Source organism: Leucopleurus acutus (assembly GCF_964270905.1).
Source record: "Leucopleurus acutus genome assembly, chromosome: 3".
NCBI lineage: Eukaryota > Metazoa > Chordata > Mammalia > Artiodactyla > Delphinidae > Leucopleurus > Leucopleurus acutus.
The window spans coordinates 103656776-103676737 of NC_139145.1; the positions used below are offsets into that span (position 1 = coordinate 103656776).

A 19962-nucleotide genomic window follows, 5' to 3' on the forward strand; every position below is an offset into this window, starting at 1 on the left:
TCCTGTTACTTACTGTAAACAATGACATTGTGTTGGCACTTACATACTTAGTAATCTATAGAGTAAATAAAACCATTCATCATTTAAAAGGGAAAGCTTTAGCTTGACTAATGTGTTAAAGCATTTCTCCATCATAAGAGAACAAAAAAGAACAAATGTGAGGTCTCAGCTTAAAAGCACTTCAAAACAGGAGGCTCACCCACCTACAAGTACATCAAACATGACCTAGTTCCTGTATTGATGTTAAAAACGAAGTGGATTATGGGACGTTACAGTGTCTCATTAAGTTCATAAGGCCATATGGATTGTACTCCAGAGTCAAAATTAGGATGATTTTAACCCAATGTCTACCTCTGATAGATCAACATCAACAGAGTTATGGGAAGCAGAGCAGGTTTCTTGGATATTATTCTCCGAATAGTAATAGTACCTCAAACCACGCTTAGGTTCCTCAATAACTATAAAATTATGGCATTATCATCTAAAGTTATTGTAAGTTGTGATTCTTCCAAATCACCTTTGAGGCGAGTCCCATAACGTTACACTGCTGTGCAGTTATTTACTCGTCCTTTCTATCTTTTTTTAGCTTCAAGGGATAACTTTAATTTCTTGGAATTTGATAAACTGGTTTACAATTTTAAAAGTCACAGGTTTATAGCCTAGTCTTTCACCTTTCTAAATGGAGGATTATTAACTTCATGGCCTACATGCCCATTTCATACACTTGGATCATTTTAGTCGTTCTGCTCTAGTAAAGTAACCAGAACTGTAAACTAGAATTGGAACAGATACACTGTGATCTATCCTGATTTTTTTTAGAAAGGGTTTAATTTCTGTCTAATTGTATGTTACCACATTTCATGAAAAGAGTTTGTCAGATTGCTTCCAAAATCAGAGGGATATTTGGTGTGGCCTGACCTAAATTAGAGAATGTGTATGTAAGATATATAAAAGTCTCTTGCCTCCTTCCTGGGGGCCCTCAGAGTGATAGAATGTCATCCTCCCCAGAAGCTGAAACTGAGCACAAAGACAGGACGTTATGTCTCCTGATCCACAGAACGTGCAATCCATGTTACAATATGTCATGGACAGAGGGGAAAAAACCCAATAATTTCAAATATGAGTCCAAGTCAAAAGTAATAAATGTAGATATTAATATTTGGGTGTTGGTTCTCAAATACATGAGTAAATCTATGCAGCCTTTTCAAGAGTTAGTTGCAAAAATGCATATTTATTAACAATCCTCTCAGGAAATATCTTACAGTCCTGCTAGTCTTCTAAAAAAAACCAAGGTAACATTCTCTCTTTAGTTTTTAAAACTCTTTGCTTCGATGTTTAGTATTTAGAACAAGCAAAGGATTTTTGTGGGTTATATTAGCACTTAGATTTATGTCTCTATGGAAATACATGAAATGATATCTAAATAGATTTTATTTCAGCATTTTACCTTTTGGCTCTATTTCATCAGTCTATGAAATTTCTGTAAATAGATTGCATCAAAGTAAAATAGGATGTCTCCATCTGATTTTGGAACTCTGTGTACCTAGAAGAATCTATTAAGCAAGAAACATCATTCTTATGGAAGATGCTATTAAGAATAAGAAATTATTAACTTTTGCTACTGAATCTAAGTTAGGTTTAGAATTAAGATACATTAAGGAAAATGTATAACTTTATAAAATGAAATTATAATGAAAATATTTTAACTAGGACACAGAACATTAAATTATAGTAGAAAGATTTAACAACCAGGACAAAGAAGAATAATTAATTACATGCTTCTACCTCCACAAAATTTTCCTGATCGATAAAGATTGCTAGGGGACTGTTTGCACACCAAGTAAAAGACATAAATTCAATGATAATCACATTTACACACAAAATATCATGAAAGCAGAATGTCTGAGTTAGTATATCTACCACCCTGTTAACACAATTTAAGCATTTTTTTTTTTTTTGCAGTACGCAGGCCTCTCACATGTTGTGGCCTCTCCCGTTGCAGAGCACAGGCTCCGGACGCGCAGGCTCAGCGGCCATGGCTCATGGGCCTAGCCGCTCCGCGGCATGTGGGATCCTCCCGGACCAGGGCATGAAACCATGTCCCCTGCATCGGCAGGCGGACTCCCAACCACTGCGCCACCAGGGAAGCCCTAACACAATTTAAAATCATATATTGTGGGTATGGAAATGGAGGTATTAGGCCCAGGTCTCACAACTAGCCAATGGCAGGACCAGGATTTGAACCCAGGCCATTTGGCTTCAGAGTTACCCTATACCCAGTCCTCTGTGTAGCATGTTGTTCACAGAAGCTGCTGTACGTCTGTAAAAGATGACTCAGGGCACAGAATGGATGAGGGTGGGGACAGAAATATAGTGTAAGGAATTCTCAGACTCCCAACCACAAAATCAAAACAGCAAATGAGAATAATTCTATAGTTATTCAAAGCTAAGTTATAGGTAAATAGTTTGACAGACATTAACACAACTCAAGTTCCTATTCCTGCCAGAAATGGGACCTAGATGTAGAAGGTGAAAGACAATTTCTTTTTTAACACAGTAGTTAAGCCATATTTAGAGCTTCTAGACTGCAGAATACAAATCAACCCAAGGGATAGGTTTATTTTCTAATGAAAATACAAAATGGTTTGTTTATATTATCTCACAAAATCCTGATATTCCACTGCAGAATCTGCCTTCTAAATCACAGCACTATCAACTATACCCTTTCTTACTATCTAGCTTCTATCCCACACTGTACTTTATATTACAGATGAGTTGGAACTATGTCTTGTTCTTTCCTTTCCCTCAGTACAAAGTTGGTCCTCCATAAACAACTGCTGTATGAATTAATGAACAAGACCATGGGAAAGTTTATTTTCTCCTTGTGTTGATGAATTACAGTATGCCCACATCTTGCATATATAAAAAGACTCTGGGAAAATGGGTTTTATTCTCATCGATATTTTAAATTGTTGACTCAAAAATACTGTAACTCACCTGAGATACATATAAATCCAGAAGAGAAAAAAGCTTCGTTGTATGAAGACAAGTTGTCAGTCTGGGCATAGACTGCATACACGGACATGTATGAACAGGCACATTCCACGTAGTCTGAAGTGTCCTCAACCACTTTGCAAAACTGACTGTCAGACAACCAGCTAGGGCAAAAACACAATCGTCACTACTCCTCTTTCATCAATACTTTAGGCATTGAGATGGCTTTTAAAGAAAAAATAACTTACTGAACCTAAGTGTTCTTTACTCAAGACGTAAGCAGACCACATTTTCAAGAAGAAACATTGGAGGGAACATCTTGTCCAAGATGTGACACAAAGATCCCACAGATACTTTAAGAAGCAGCCTAAATACTAACTAAACCTGCAGAAGCATTCCCAATACCGAAGAAGCTGGTCCTCCCAAAAGAGCAGTATCAGTCCCTACCTAATCTAAAGCAAACACACTCAAGGTGTTCAACAGAAAGTACTCTTCCCTAGCATTCAAGAATACCAAAAGGTCAACACAGCCATCAAATGTGCAGTGTTCACCCTTCCTCATGTTTCACAACTCCTTTATTTTGAGCCACGTAAATTACTTACATGCTTTTCTAAGTTTCCTAGCTCAGCTTTTTTGGATTTTGAGCCAGTTGTATTATGTAAATGTTTCCCAGGGTTCTTTCAGGTGTTTCCTTCTATAAGGTTTGGCTTTTACCACAATAACTGTCACGATTATAGCAAATACAGTGTCACATTCCATGCCTTCCGAGCATCCCTCAGTGACTACCGATTGAGCCTCTTCCCTTCCAGTGCCTTTTGATCCCTTTACTTTTCTAAGGACATAAAACTTCTTAATCCCAACTGCAGATTCAAGCTTGAAACATTCAGTATTAATTATATATTGAGGATTGTAGAGTGTATTAGGTTTAAGATGTGTCCTCGGACATTAGGAATTTCAATGGCAAATTATTTTTTCACAACGAGACTAAGGAGAGTTTTGGTGTTTGAAGGACAGTTGGTTACCCAACTAAGCTGTTGAACCCTCTTTAGAATTTTAGTTGGTGTGGCTGTAAGTCAGTAACAAACAGAACCTAGTGACTGATTTGAACCCTAAGCCTTCTAAGCCAGCAATGCCTGACCCTGCAGCCCTGGTTGAGCTCCCAGAGAGAGAACTGCTCAGAAACATGTCTTAGGCCAAGGAGAGTTAAAGAAAGAATTATGCCCTTCTTCTCATTCTTGTGCATGGCTTTAATCCCAAAATGTACTCCAAGTCATATGTGGACTAGAATTATAAATCCCTACTACTCCCTCTAAACATAGAGCAGCAGATCCAGAACCACAAGCCCAGATGGAAGGGGTCAAAAGAAATTCCTTCCCTGCTCAATAAATTAACCAATAACCACAGGGAGGTTATCTGAATTGAGTAGAACTCACACTATGTCCCATGAAAGTAGTAATAATAAAGGAGTACCTAATGTGTTAAACACATATTTAAATTGTTTGGTTGCGTTTGCCACCTGCACAAGGCTAGACCATTTCCTATGCTGCTTTGTCTCATTTAGTGTAGAGGTTATTCTCCAGTCTAAAATCTCACCTGAGACCTCTATGTTCAGTACAAAAAAAAAAAACTGGGCTTAATGATACTGGAATGGGGAAGGAACAAAGTCTGATTTTAAAGCATTATTAACAAGTACCTTGCAGCAGCCTGATTCCAAAGGAGACACAGAGATGTCTGGGGAACAATTCTAGGCTCAGCAGCATAAATCCTGTAGAGAATCTCATTGTTGTTGGTCAGGGGTTGTGAACTCTGGCCTTTCACACTCAAAGATAATACCTACAATGCCAAAAAGAATAGAAAATGTAATGATTTTTTCAAATTAATGTCATGACTGAATCTCCCATTCTGAACTTCGCTTCATTTTTCTAGTCATTTTAGTTACTTGCTGACTGTCACTATTATTCATAGCTTATGAATGCAGGCTGTCTGGTTGGTTTTCCACTGCAAACATTCTACCTCTACGCCAGCTGCTGAGCAGTCTCCAGCTGACAGACTTTATTGTCAGACTTCATCACAAGCGGGATACACAATACAATATAGCATTAGAGAAAGCTATGGGTTTTTTTTCACTTTCTCCACTTATATATATATATATTTTTACTTAATAAAACATGAAGGAAATATTTCCAACTATTTTTGAGACTAAACATTCTACAACTAGCTCATAAAGATAGGACATGTTTTGTAATTAGCTCACCATGTCTAGCATTTACCACAAATGTGATCAAGTGAATGTATCCTGAGGAATATGTTTGCTAAGGAAAAATCAGATTCTAACCACATAATTCTTTAAATGATAGATTACCTTATTTTTCAGGGCATGAAGATTAGTTCCAGTTATAAACCACTGCTGGCTGCTATACTCTGTAAACTGGACTAATTCACATATACTTTCCCCGGCCATTATTTCTGCATCCGGAACATCCAATAACCTCTCTGGAATTCGAATATAATCACCTTCTTTTCCTTCAAACTTGTGCCCATTGATTTGCTGAGGGTACCAGTGAAGGGCCAGTATGGACAAATACGGGCAACTGTCAAGGATGGTTTTGCTTCTATGACAGAAAAGCAAAGGTTCTGCTAAAATGGCATGCATTTGCATATGTATTTGCAAATATTTGTTAAATTTTTTTTAACATATTTGTTAAAAACATATTTGTTAAAATTCATCACATTGGAGCTCCTTTCTTTATGTATAACCATGACACTACCTACCCAGGAGCAGTAAAGAGAATGTGCTTTCAGTTCTTTTACGGTGAATTGTTAGGATTTTCTGCACAGAACTTTCTGCATCCTCTTGCCTGATCCCCCTTATAACCTAAAACATGGGCTTTTGCAAGCTGTTTCACAGGTATCAGATCTGTGGTTATAAAATGTACTTTTCTGTATTAGTCACATCAGCATTGGTGGAATAGGTTGAGGAAAGGATGCACCACTAAACTGAAACTCTGCTTTATATTCAAGAATATCATAAAACTTATATACCTAGAGCCATGTTTTCATCAAGTTTACCTCACCCCTTTCTAAGCCATCAGAGCATTTCCAATTTAACCATATATCTGATAAAAGAAATAGCCCTGAGCAGGGATCTTTATCCATTTAACAACTGTTTTCAACATTCCCTAGGCACGAGATCCTGTGCTCAGTGAAATTGCTTCCAAACCTCAGTGTGTGTTGAAATCACCTTGAAGCTTGTTTTAAAACACAGATTTCTAGATCACATCCCACTCTTACTAAATCAGAAACCTTGCCTGGGGGAGGCTAGAGGTTCTACGAATCTGTATTTTTTAACCAGTCCTCCAAAAAATCGGATACATTTTTTCTGTGGATCTATCATGTTTGCAAACAATGAAGAGACACAAAGGCGAATCATACCTGAAACCTGCCTCAAAAAGAATAGAGAATATATTAGGATAAAAATCATGCATTAAGTTTTAAAAGTTACATGGGCCACAAGAGATGCTGAGTATATATAAATGTATCATGGATACAAATACCTCGTCAAGGCCCCTAACCTGGGAAATGGAGTTGAGAATTTTAAACAGAAGATTTGAAAAAGAAAAGAAAGGGTAAGGGCTAACTTTTTCCTCTAGCTATATACTCTCTTTTAAAAAAATCTTTAACTACCACATTTGAATTGGTACCTTTAAAATCTATCTTTAGTCCAGCCATTCATCCAGGCTCTAGACCCCTGTGTCCAAGACTCCTATTAAAACAGTTCAATCCATATAGGCCATCTGCACCTCCACAACAGCTTATAAAAAGCTCATCTCTTCATCTTCCCATCTAGCTTCCTACATCTTCACTGGTGACTCAGAGCTAAAAAGCTGCCACTGTCGACCTCCCCACCCCTGACCAGGTACAATGTGACTGAGACCAGTGAACCTACGCCCTACCCACCCACCCTGGAATCTTCTGATATTTAGCCCATCAGCGCTATCAGGGACCCCATTACGTTGGCATTCTCAGACGAACACAACAGGTACAGTGACTCTACCCAACCTTGACACAAGTGTGTCAAATCCCTGGCCCCTTAAGAGGGCCTGACGACAACTACACTCTCCCTGACACTTTAACCTCCTATATCCATGCCCTTCCAATGCACTTACTTTGATCAATCCCCAAATCTGCTTTACACCTAGGTTTAAATGAGGGGGAAAAACCCACATTAACATGTAGATTGGCACCACTACAAATCCACAATGACCGACTTCAGTCAGACCCTCAATGCCACTTGACATTGTTTTTACTTGGCTTCCAAATGATTGTTCTAGATACCATCATTCTCCTCAATATCCCTGCTCTATTCCCAAACCCTTCACTCCCAGTAGATGCCCCTGAATACTGCTTAAGACAATGTATAAATAATGCATATTGGAATGGTCAACATCTTTAGAGTTCCCTGAGTTAAAAAAAAACTCATCTTTAACATAGTCCTCAACACGATCGCTCTAAAATCCTAAATCGGATTCCTACACACACATACATACACCCTACCTAACGTATTCTATATTCAATATTTAAAGGTTGATGATTTCCCCAAATGTGCCATGCTTGCTCCTCTTGCCTGAGTGCCATTATACATGCGAAACAGCAAGCCTGCAGGGACGATGCACATGGCCCAAAACATATTGATTCCTTTATTCATTCTATTCACTCATTATACCATAACCACTGAGAATCTACCATGTACCAGACACTGTTCTAGGCCCTGAGAATACATTAGGCAACAAGACAGAAAAAGCCACTCCTTTTGTGCTTCTTACACCCTTTTGAGTTCTCACCAGGCCTTTGAGAGCAAAGATGGAATCAACATTCACAGCAGGGTAGATGGTTCACGTCTACCACTATCTCAACATCCTAGTGATCTTGCATAAATATGGAAAAACAAAGAGAAAGGACTGAGACTATACAAAGCTATGAACTATTTGACTTCACTGAACAACACTTTTAATCAGACATGTCCCGCTAAATAACAATAATTGTTTTTTAAATAACATAGTACTCTGTGAAAATTGGAGGGAAATATCAACTTCCAACCATGTTCTATTATGAGCTATTTTTATGTTAAGTCAAACAGAATTAAAACATGATTTAGGTCTTTGTACTACAATGATCCAATTTACCTTATGAATGTAATTTATCAATAAAACACCAGAACTGGAGAATATTAACATATAGTTACAAAATTAACTATATAGTTAATACACAAACCACATTTTACTTTTTCCTTTTCCTCTTACTTGCTCTCTGCCCTGAAACTCCAGCCATGAAACAACATTTCTGAAGTTCAGCAATATGTTCTAAAACAACAGACTCTGAAGTTCAACAACATTCAGAGAACTGCCTCCAAATGGATGAAATTGAACCAAAACTCCAGGGAGAAACACAATTAACAGTATATTAAAGTATGTCTAAAAGTTGATATGGATCAACAGAACAGAATAGAGAGCCCAGAAATAAACATACACACCTATGGTCAATTAATCTTAAACAAAGGAGGCAAGAATATACAATGGAAAAAAGACAGTCTCTTCAGCAAGTGGTGTTGGGAAAGTTGGACACACACTTCATGTAAATCAGTGAAGTTAGAACACACCTTCACACCATACACAAAAACTCAAAATGGCTTAAAGACTTAAACATAAGACATGACACCATAAAACTCCTAGAAGAAAAGCATAGGAAAAACATTCTCTGACATAACTCATACCAATGTTTTCTTAGGTCAGTCTCCCAAGGCAATAGAAACAAAAGCAAAAATAAGTAAATGGTACCTAATCAAACTTACAAGCTCCTGTGCAACAAAGGAAACCATAAACAAAACGAAAAGATAACCTACAGACTGGAAGAAAATATTTGCAAATAATGTAGCTGACAATGGCTTAATCTCCAAAATATACAAACAGCTCATACAACTCAACAACAAAAAAACAAAAACCCAATCAAAAAATGGGCAGAAGATCTAAATAGACACTTTTCCAAAGAAGACATACAGATGGCCAACAGGCACGTGAAAAGATGCTCAACATGGCTAATTATTAGAGAAATGCAAATCAAAACTACAATGAGGTACTACCTCATACCAGTCAGAAGAGCCATCTTAAAAAACCTACAAATAACAAATGCTGGAGAGGGTGTGGAGAAAAGGGAACCCTCCTACACTCTTGGCGGGAATGTAAGTTGGTGCAGCCACTATGGAAAACAAAATGGAGCTTCCTCAAAAAGCTAAAAATAGAGTTGCCACATGATCCAGCAATCCCACTCCTGGGCATATATCCAGACAAAACTATAATTCAAAAAGATATATGCACCCTTATGTTCATAGTAGCATTATTCACAATAGCCAAGAGATGGAAACAACCTGAATGTCCTTCAACAGAGGAATGGATAAAGAAGATGTGGTACACATATACAATGGAATACTACATAGAAACAAAAGGAATGAAATAATGCCATTTGCAGCAACATGGATGGACCTAGAAATTATCATACTAAGTGAAGTAAGTCAGAAAGAGAAATAACACGATATCACTTATATGTGGAATCTAAAATATGACACAAATGAACCTATCTACAAAACAGAAACAGATTCACAGACATAGAGAACAGACAAAGGTTGCCAAGGGTAGGGGGAGGGATTGTTTGGGGTTAGCAGATGCAAACTATTATATATAGAATGGATAAACAACAAGGTCCGACTGTACAGAGCAGAGAACTATATTCAATATCCTGTGATAAATCATAATGGAAAAGAATATAAAAAAGAATGTATATATATTATAACTAAATCACTTTGCTATAGAGCAGAAGCAGAAGTTTATTTACAACGTTGTAAATAAACTATAAGTCAATTTAAAAAAACATTTTTTAAAAAGGAGTGAAATTCTGACACATGCTACAACATTGATGAACCTTGAAGACATGCTAAGCAAAGTACACCAGACACAAAGGACAAATACTGTATGATTCCACTTATGAGGTGCCTAGAATAGGCAAATTCATAGAGACTGAAAAGTAGAATTGAGGTTACCAGGGCTGGGGGAAGGGAGGAAAGAGGAGTTACTGCTTAATGGGTAAAGATTTTCAATTTGAGAAGATGACAGTTCTGGAGATGCAAGTGGTGATGGTGGCAACAGTGTGAATATACTAAATGCCACTGATCTGTACACCTAAAAACAGTTTATATGGTAAATTTCATCTTATGTGTATTTTACCACAATAAAAAATATGGCCTAAAATATGTCTAAAAGTTGGAATCATCTTACTTTTTTTCCATTCAGAAATGTATCTTCTACTCATTATATAAATACGAGTAAGCAATAACACATTTTTATTTTTAAAAGAACCTTCAAAACAGGAGGAATATATAACTGACAGTATAAGTTAATTTCTCCTGATGTAGTTTCTATGTTTTCTTCAAATAATTAACTTAATTTGCCCATTAGGTACAATGTATTGATTGTATAATCCTGAGTTACATCAGTTAAACGTCAATTTGCACTGCATATTACTTTGTAAACTGTGAAGGAATACATATAAGGTACTGCTGTTATATTAAATGATACTTACTTTTCACCAAGAGAGCCACAAGTAACATCAGTCAGTAGAGAAAAGGCAAAATTCTCTGTCACTTCAGTAAAGTGACTGAATCCCCTAGTGTCCTTGCGTTTTGGGTTAACAAGAGCACAAAGAATCTCATAGAAAAGATTTCGGCTTTCAATGCTTAATGCTTGCTTCTTTCCTTCAACAGTTATCTGGAAAAAAATCCAAGTATGAAAATATATGTTCAAAAATAAACTGCTTAAATGATATATATGGTATAACTTGTTCTTTATTACCAGTTACTAACATTAACAAAAATGAAGATGAACCTATGAAGAATTTAAGAGAAGTCAGCATCAAAATCATATTTCAAATGCATCTGTACTTTAAAACGCATAAATAATCATTTTATAAAGAAAAGGCATAATCACCAAAATATCTTCTACTTAATATCTAGATAAAGCCCCAAACAGTTGCATTGGTCACTTAATTTTAACTACAATAATTAACATCACGAGTCAAATTAATCTCACTTTTACACCTACCCCAAGATTCTGTTTTCTTTCGACCAACAACTAAGGAAATAGACACAAGAATATATGTCTATAATAGAACAAAATTTATTCTTATCTGTTTTTTATTGGACAGAAGCCACCACGTATCACTAAATTTCTCAAACATCAAAGGAGAAAATCCTTTTCCAACCAAGAGTAGTCAAGAACTCCTGATACTCTTGCCTTTATTGGTAAGTATGAGCCTTCCTACCTGAACGGACTGGGTTATTTGTTGTTTGAGGGACAAGGAGAGTAAGAGGAAAACAGCCTTCATGATTAATTTTTACCCCTCACATGAATGATGGGGGACACATTTTTACTGTCAGAGTAAGCATGGGTGTGAAGCCACTGACTTGTTATTCCACTACACTCTTAGATATCTGAGGAGTCCCTATTAATTCTTCAAAATCCAAATTAGTCATCATTTTTTCTGTGATTTCTACCCTATGCCCCAGCTGCTGGCATACATGATTACACTCTGTAAGTTGCACATACTTTTACTAATGAACTTATGACAATGTTGAAATGATTTTTCTGTTACTGCTATTAGTTGAGCTCACTGAGAAAGTGGCTCAATATTCTATTTTTTTTAATAACTTTGTAATCTATAGAGTGCCGAGATGATGGCTGAACTCAAGATTTAAGTTTATAAGAGTAACCATCTTAAAGACAATTAGGAATAATGGAGAATAATACACAGGGTAAAGAGAAAAGGTACAAAATGAAATTTAACAAGGTAAAAACTACAATGGGGAGATAGGGACCAGCCCATTGGTTACTAAAACGATCAAACTGAATATGTTAAATGAAAAATAAGCTCAAGAAACACTCCCAGAACTCAGAGAAAATATTACAGACAAATGGGACAAACCTGTAAGATACAACAAGCATATAAAATATTAGGTAAAAGAAAAAAGCAACATAGATCCTTGATAAGCTAAAGAAATACGTCTAAAATGCAGAGTTTGCTTTCTTCCAGAGAAAATTAGGAAAAGAAACAACATCAGATGTATTTGGGTGATTTTTAAATATAATTTCAAGAGTTTTTAAAAAATCTTACCAGAAATCAGACAGGAAAAAAATTACTAACAGAGAAATAAAAATTCAGTCTGACATCAGACTTTTTTTGCTAATGAAATGACAGAAGCCAACAGAGCAACATAAGTAGTTTCAAGATTTTAAGGCTGTGATCCAAGAATTCTAGAGCCACTCAAACTTTCATACATATTCAAGGGTAAGAGAAAGTTTCTTTCAGCAAAGCACACAAAAAATAAAACAAGGAGGGAGACCTTCAAGATGGCAGAGGAGTAAGATGTGGAGATCACCTTTCTCCCCACAAATACATCAAAACTACATCTACATGTGGAACAACTCCTATAAGAAACCGACTGAACGCTTGCAGAAGACCTCAGACTTCCCAAAAGATGCCCGCAGGCGACCTACACACAGAGACGGCGCCAAATCCAAAGCTGAACCCCAGGAGCTGTGCGAACAAAGAAGAGAAAGGGAAATCTCTCCCAGCAGCCTCAGGAGCAGTGGATTAAATCTCCACAATCAACCTGATGTACCCTGCATCTGTGGAATACCTGAATAGACAACGAATCATCCCAAATTGAGGTGGTGGACTTCGGGAGCAACCGTAGACTTGGGGTTTGCTTTCTGCATCTAATTTGTTTCTGGTTTTATGTTTAACTTAGTTTAGTAATTAGAGTTTATTATCATTAATAGATTTGTTTATTGATTGGTTGCTCTATTCCTTTTTCTCCTTTTTATATATAGATTTCTTTTTCCTTTTTCTTTTTTTGTGAGTGTGTATGTATATATTTTTGTGTCATTTTGTCTACATAGCTTTGCTTTTGGCATTTGTCCTAGGGTTCTGTCTGTCCGTTTTTTGTTTGTTTTTTTTAATACAGTATTCAATGCTTCTCATCACTGGTGGATTGGTTTTTTTGTTCAGTTGCTGTCTTCTTTCTTTCTTTCTTTTTTCTTTTCTTTTATTACTTTCCAATTATTTGATTTTTAGTAATTTTCTTCTTTTATTTTAATAACTTTACTTCTTTTTATTTTATTCTCCCTCCTTCCTTCCTTCCTTCCTTCCTTCTTTTCTTCCTTTTCTTCTGAGCCATGTGGCTGACAGGGTCTTGGTGCTCTGGCTGGGTGTCAGGCCTGTGGCTCTGATGTGGGAGAGCCAAGTTCAGGACATTGGGCCACCAGAGACCTCCCAGCTCCATGTAATATCAAGTGGCAAAAGCTCTCCCAGAGATCTCCATGTCAACGCTAAGACCCACCTCCACTCAACAACCAGAAAACTACAGTGCTGGACACCCTATGCCAAACAACTAGCAAGAGAGGGACACAACCGCACCCATTAGCAGAGAGGCTACCTAATATCATAATAAGGTCACAGACACCCCAAAACACACCACAGGACACGGTCCTGCCCACCAGAAAGACATGATCCAACCTCATCCACCAGAATACAGGCACCAGTCCCCTCTACCAGGAAGCCCACACAACTCACAGAACCAACCTCACCCACTGGGGGCAGACACCAAAAACAACAGGAACTACAAAACTGCAGGCTGTGAAAAGGAGACCCAAACACAGTAAGTTAAGCATAATGAGAAGAGAAAGACATACACAGCAGGTGAAGCAGCAAGGTAAAAACCCACCACACCAAACAAATGAAGAGGAAATAGGCAGTCTACCTGAAAAAGAATTCAGACTAATGATAGTAAAGATAATCCAAAATCTTGGAAATAGAATGGAGAAAATACAAGAAACATTTAACAAGGACCTAGAAGAACGAAAGAGCAAACAAACAGAGATGAACAACACAATAAATGAAATTTAAAATTCTCTACAAGGAGTCAATAGCAAAATAACTGAGGCAGAAGAATGGATAACTGACCTGGAAGATAAAATAGTGGAAATAACTACGGCAGAGCACAAAAAAGAAAAAAGAATGAAAAGAATTGAGGACAGTCTTAGAGACCTCTGGGAAAACATTAAACGCACCAACATTAGAATTACAGGGGTACCAGAAGAAGAAGAGAAAAAGAAAGGGACTGAGAAAATATTTGAAGAGATTATAGTTGAAAACTTCCCTAATATGGGAAAGAAAATAATCAACTCCAGGAAGTGCAGAGAGTCCCATACAGGATAAATCCAAGGAGAAACACGCCAGACATATATATATATATATATATATATATATTTTTTTTTTTGCGGTACGTGGGCCTCTCACTGTTGTGGCCTCTCCTGTTGTGGAGCGCAGGCTCAGCAGCCATGGCTCACAGGCCTAGCCACTCCATGGCATATGGGATCTTCCTGGAGCAGGGCACGAACCCGTGTCCCCTGCATCGGCAGGTGGACTCTCAACCACTGCGCCACCAGGGAAGCCCCAAGACATATTAATCAAACCATCAAAAATTACATACAAAGAAAATGTATTAAAAGCAAAAAGGAAAAAACAACAAATAACATACAAGGGAATCCCCATAAGGTTAACAGCTGATCTTTCAGCAGAAACTCTGCAAGCCAGAAGGGAGTGGCAAGACATATTTAAAGTGATAAAAGGGAAAAACCTATAACCAAGACTAGTCTACCCAGCAAGGATCTCATTCAGATTCGACAGAGAAATTAAAACCTTTACAGACAAGCAAAACCTAAGAGAATTCAGCACCACCAAACCATCATTACAACAAATGCTAAAGGAACTTCTCTAGGCAGGAAACACAAGAGAAGGAAAAGACCTACAATAACAAACCCAAAACAATTAAGAAAATGGTAATAGGAACATACATATTGATAATTACCTGAAATGTAAATGGATTAAATGCTCCCACCAAGACACATACCGGCTGAATGGGTACAAAAACAAGACCTGTATATATGCTGTCTACAAGAGACCCACTTCAGAACTAGACACATACAGACTGAAAGTGAGGGGATGGAAAAACATATTCCATGCAAATGAAAATGAAAAGAAAGCTGGAGTAGCAATTTTCATATCAGAAAAAATAGACTTTAAAATAGAGACTAATACAAGAGACAAAGAAGGAAACTACATAATGATCAGGGATCAATCAAAGAAGAAGATAAAACAATTGTAAATGTTTATGAACCCAACATAGGAGAACCTAAATACATTAGGCAAATGCTAACAGCCGTAAAAGAGGAAATCGACAATAACACAATCATAGTAGGGGACTTTAACACCCCACTTTCACCAATGAACAGATCATCCAAAATGAAAATAAATAAGGAAACACAAGCTTTAAATGACACATTAAACAAGATAGAATTAATTGATATTAATAGGACATTCCATGCAAAACCAACAGAATACACTTTCTTCTCAAGTGCTCATGGAACTTTCTGCAGGATAGATCATATCGTGGGTCACAAATCAAGCCTTGGTAAATCAGAGAAAATAGAAATCATATCAAGTATCTTTTCTGACCACAATGCTATGAGACTAGATATCAATTATAGGAAAAAATCTGTAAAAAAATACAAACATGGGCTTCCCTGGTGGCGCAGTGGTTGAGAGTCCGCCTGCTGATGCAGGGGATACGAGTCTGTGCCCCGGTCTGGGACGATCCCACATACTGTGGAGCGGAATGGCCCGTGAGCCATGGCTGCTGAACCTGCACATCCAGAGCCTGTGCTCTGCAATGGGAGAGGCCACAACAGTGAGAGGCCCACGTACCGCAAAAAAATAAAAAAGAAAAAAAAGAAAAATACAAACACATGGAGGCTAAAAAATACACTACTTAACAACCAAGAGATCACCGAAAGAATAAACAAGTACCTAGAAACAAATGGCAATGAAAATATGACGACCCAAAACCTATGGGATGCAGCAAAAGCAGATCTAAGAGGGAAGTTTATAGCAATACAATGCTACCACAAGAAACAAGAAACATCTCAAATAAGCAACCTAACCTTACACCTAAAGCAATTAGAGAAAGAAGAACAAAAAAAACCTAAGTTAGCAGAAGGAAAGAAATCATAAAGATCAGATCAGAAATAAATGAAAAAGAAATGAAGGAGGTCCTCACGGTGAGCCACAGCCACCCCTAACCTCCGCAGGAACCCTCCAACACTAGCAGGAAAGAGATCTTCACATAAACAGATTCTTATTGGCTGGTGTGAATAGTCATTCCAAGAACCGCAATGTGTTGGGTTATCCATCCACCTTTCTTTCAGGTAATAACGTGCCAAATTCTGAGTCCAGGAAGATAGAACCTAATTAGTCTAGTTATCACTGATCAAAATGTCATTCCCCTCTCCTGTGACTGGTTCAGGGGCAGTCATATGTCCCAGTTCTAGCCAAAGAGCAGTAATAGAGGTCTGCAAGGGGATATCTGGGAAAGATTTTCTTATTCTCAAGGAGACATCTCAAGAGGATATTTCTGCACCTCTGGAGCTGCAGAAACTCATCTTGTGACCATCAAAGAAGCCAGCCTGCAGCCTCACCCACCAGAGGGCAGACAACGGAAGCAAGAAGAACTAAAATCCTGCTGCCTGTGAAACAAAAACCATATTCAGAGAAAGACAGACAAGATGAAAATGCAGAGGACTTTGTACCAGATGAAGGAACAAGATAAAACGCCAGAAAAACAACGAAATGAAGTAGAGACAGGAAAACTTCCAAGAAAAAGAATTAAGAATAATGACAGTGAAGATGATCCAGGACCTCATAAAAAGTAATGGAGGCAAAGATCAAGAAGATGCAAGAAATATTTAACAAAGACCTAGAATAATTAAGGAACAAACACCTAGAATAAAGGACAAACAAGCGGAGATGAATAATACAATAACTGAAATGAAAAATACACGACAAGGAACCAATAACAGAATAACAGAGGCAGAAGAACGGATAAGTGACCTGGAAGACAGAATGGTGGAATTCACAGCCATGGAACAGAATAAAAAAAAAAGGATGAAAAGAAATGAAGACACCCTAAGAGACCTCTGGAACAATATTAAATGCAACAACATTCGCATTATAGGGGTCCCAGAAGGAGAAGAAACAGAGAAAGGACCCAAGAAAATACTTGAAGAGATTATAGTTGAAAACTTCCCTAACACAGGAAAGGAAATAGCCACACAAGTCCAGGAAGCACAGAGAGTCCCAGGCAGGATAAACCAAAGGAGAAACACACCGAGACACACAGTGATGAAACTGACAAAAATTAAAAACAAAGAAAAATTATTGAAAGTAACAAGGGAAAAATGACAAATAACACACAAGGGAACTCCCATAAGGTTAACAGCTGATTTCTCAGCAGAAACTCTACAAGCCACAAGGGAATGGCATGATATATTTAAAGTGATGAAAGGGAAGAACGTACAACCAAGATTACTCTACTCAGCAAGGATCTCATTCAGATTTGATGGAGAAATCAAAAGCTTTACAAACAAACAAAAGCTAAGAGAACTCAGCACCACCAAACCAGCTCTAGAACAAATGTTAAAGGAACTTCTCTAAGAGGGAAACAAAGGGACGAAAAGGACCTACAAAAACAAACTGATAACAATTAAGAAAATGATAATAGGAACATACATATCGATAATTACCTTAAAAGTGAATGGATTAAATGCTCCAACCAAAAGACACAGGCTCGCTGAATGGATACACAAACAAGATCCATCTATATGCTGTCTACAAGAAACCCACTTCAGACCTAGTGACACATACGGACTGAAAGTGAGGGGATGGAAAAAGATATACCATGTAAATGGAAATCAAAAGAAAGCTGGAGTAACAGTACTCATATCAGATAAAATAGACTTTAAAATAAAGAGTGTTACAAGAGACAAGGAAGGACACTATATAATGATCAAGGGATCAATCCAATAAGAAGATATAACAATTATAAATGTATATGCACTCAACATAGGAGCACGTCAATACATAAGGCAACTGCTAACAGCTCTAAGAGAGGAAATCAACAGTAACACAATAATAGTGGGGGACTTTAACACCTCACTTACACCAATGGACAGATCATCCAAACAGAAAATTAATAAAAAACAAACGCTTTAAATGACACAATAGACCACATAGATTTAATTGATATTTATAGGACATTCCATCCAAAAATAGCAGATTACACTTCTCAAGTGCACATGGAACATTCTCCAGGATAGATCACATCTTGGGTCACAAATCAAGCCTCAGTAAATTTAAGAAAATTGAAAGCATCTCTAGCATCTTTTCTGACCACAACGCTATGAGATTAGAAATCGATTACAAGGAAAAACACATGAGAAACACAAACACATGGAGGCTAAACAATACATTACTAAACAGCCAAGAGATCACTGAAGAAATCAAAGAGGAAATCAAAAAATACCTAGAAACAAATGACAATGAGAACACGGCGATCCAAAACCTGTGGGATGCAGCAAAAGCAGTTCTAAGAGGGAAGTTTATAGCAATACAAGCCTACTTCAAGAAACAAGAAAATTTCAACTAAACAATCCAACCTTACACCTAAAGGAATTAGAGAAAGAAGAACAAACAAGATTAGTAGAAGGAAAAAAATCATAAGATCAGAGAAGAAATAAATGAAATAGAAACAGAAAACAATAGCAAAGATCAATAAAACTAAAAGCTGGTTCTTTGAGAAGATAAACAAAATTGATAAACCATTAGCCAGACTCATCAAGAAAATGAGGGAGAGGACTCAAATCAGTAAAATTAGAAATGAAAAAGGAGAAGTTACAACAGACACCGCAGAAATACAAAGCATCCTAAGAGACCACTACAAGCAACTCTACGTCAATAAAATGGACAACCTGGAAGAAATGGACAAATTCTTAGAAAGGTGTAACCTTCCAAGACTGAACCAGGAAGAAACAGAAAATATGAAAAGACCAATCACAAGTAATGAAATTGAAACTGTGATTAAAAATCTTCCAACAAACAAAAGTCCAGGACCAGATGGTTTCACAGATGAATTCTATCAAATGTTTAGAGAAGAGGTAACACCCATCCTTCTCAAACACTTCCAAAAATTGCAGAGGAAGGAACACTCCCAAACTCATTCTACCAGGCCACCATCACCCTGTTACCAAAACCAGACAAAGATACTACAAAAAAAGAAAATTACAGACCAATATCACTGATGAATATAGATGCAAAAATCCTCAATGAAATACTAGCAAAAAGAGCTTCCCTGGTGGTGCAGTGGTTGAGAGTCCGCCTGCCGATGCAGGGGACACGGGTTCATGCCCCAGTCCGGGAAGATCCCACATGCTGCGGAGCGGCTGGGCCCGTGAGCCATGGCTGCTGAGCCTGCACGTCCAGAGCCTGTGCTCCACAACAGGAGAGGCCACAACAGTGAGAGGCCCGCGTATCGCAAAAAAAAAAAAAAAAAAAAAAAAAAGAAATACTAGCAAACAGAATCCAACAACACATTAAAAGGATCATACACCATGATCAAGTGGGATTTATCCCAGGGATGCAAGGATTCTTTAATAGACGCAAATCAATCAATGTGAAACACCATGTTAACAAACTGAAGAATAAAAACCATATGACCATCACAATAGATGCAGAAAAAGCTTTTGACAATATTCAACATCCAGTTCTGATAAAGTGTCTCAAGAAAGTGGGCATAGTGGTAACTTACCAACAACAAAATAAAGGCCATATACAACAAACCCACAGCAAACATCATTCTCAATGGTGAAAAACTGAAAGCATTTCCTCTAAGATCAGGAACAACACAAGGACATCCACTCTCGCCACTTTTATTCAACACAGTTTTGGAAGTCCTGGCCACGGCATTCACAG

At 37.5% G+C, this 19962-nt stretch overlaps 1 protein-coding gene across 1 annotated transcript in view; it reads right to left on the reverse strand.

Annotated features, from left to right (window-relative positions):
* Window positions 1-19962, reverse strand: part of ADGRV1 (adhesion G protein-coupled receptor V1) — a 577115-nt gene that overhangs the window by 297491 nt on the left and 259662 nt on the right. Inside the window, exons 79-82 of the mRNA XM_082836315.1 lie at window positions 10624-10808; window positions 5357-5606; window positions 4688-4827; window positions 2998-3158 (exon numbers count right to left, since the gene is read on the reverse strand). Coding sequence (XP_082692441.1) covers window positions 2998-3158; window positions 4688-4827; window positions 5357-5606; window positions 10624-10808 — 736 coding nt within the window. The remainder of the gene's footprint in view (window positions 1-2997; window positions 3159-4687; window positions 4828-5356; window positions 5607-10623; window positions 10809-19962) is intronic.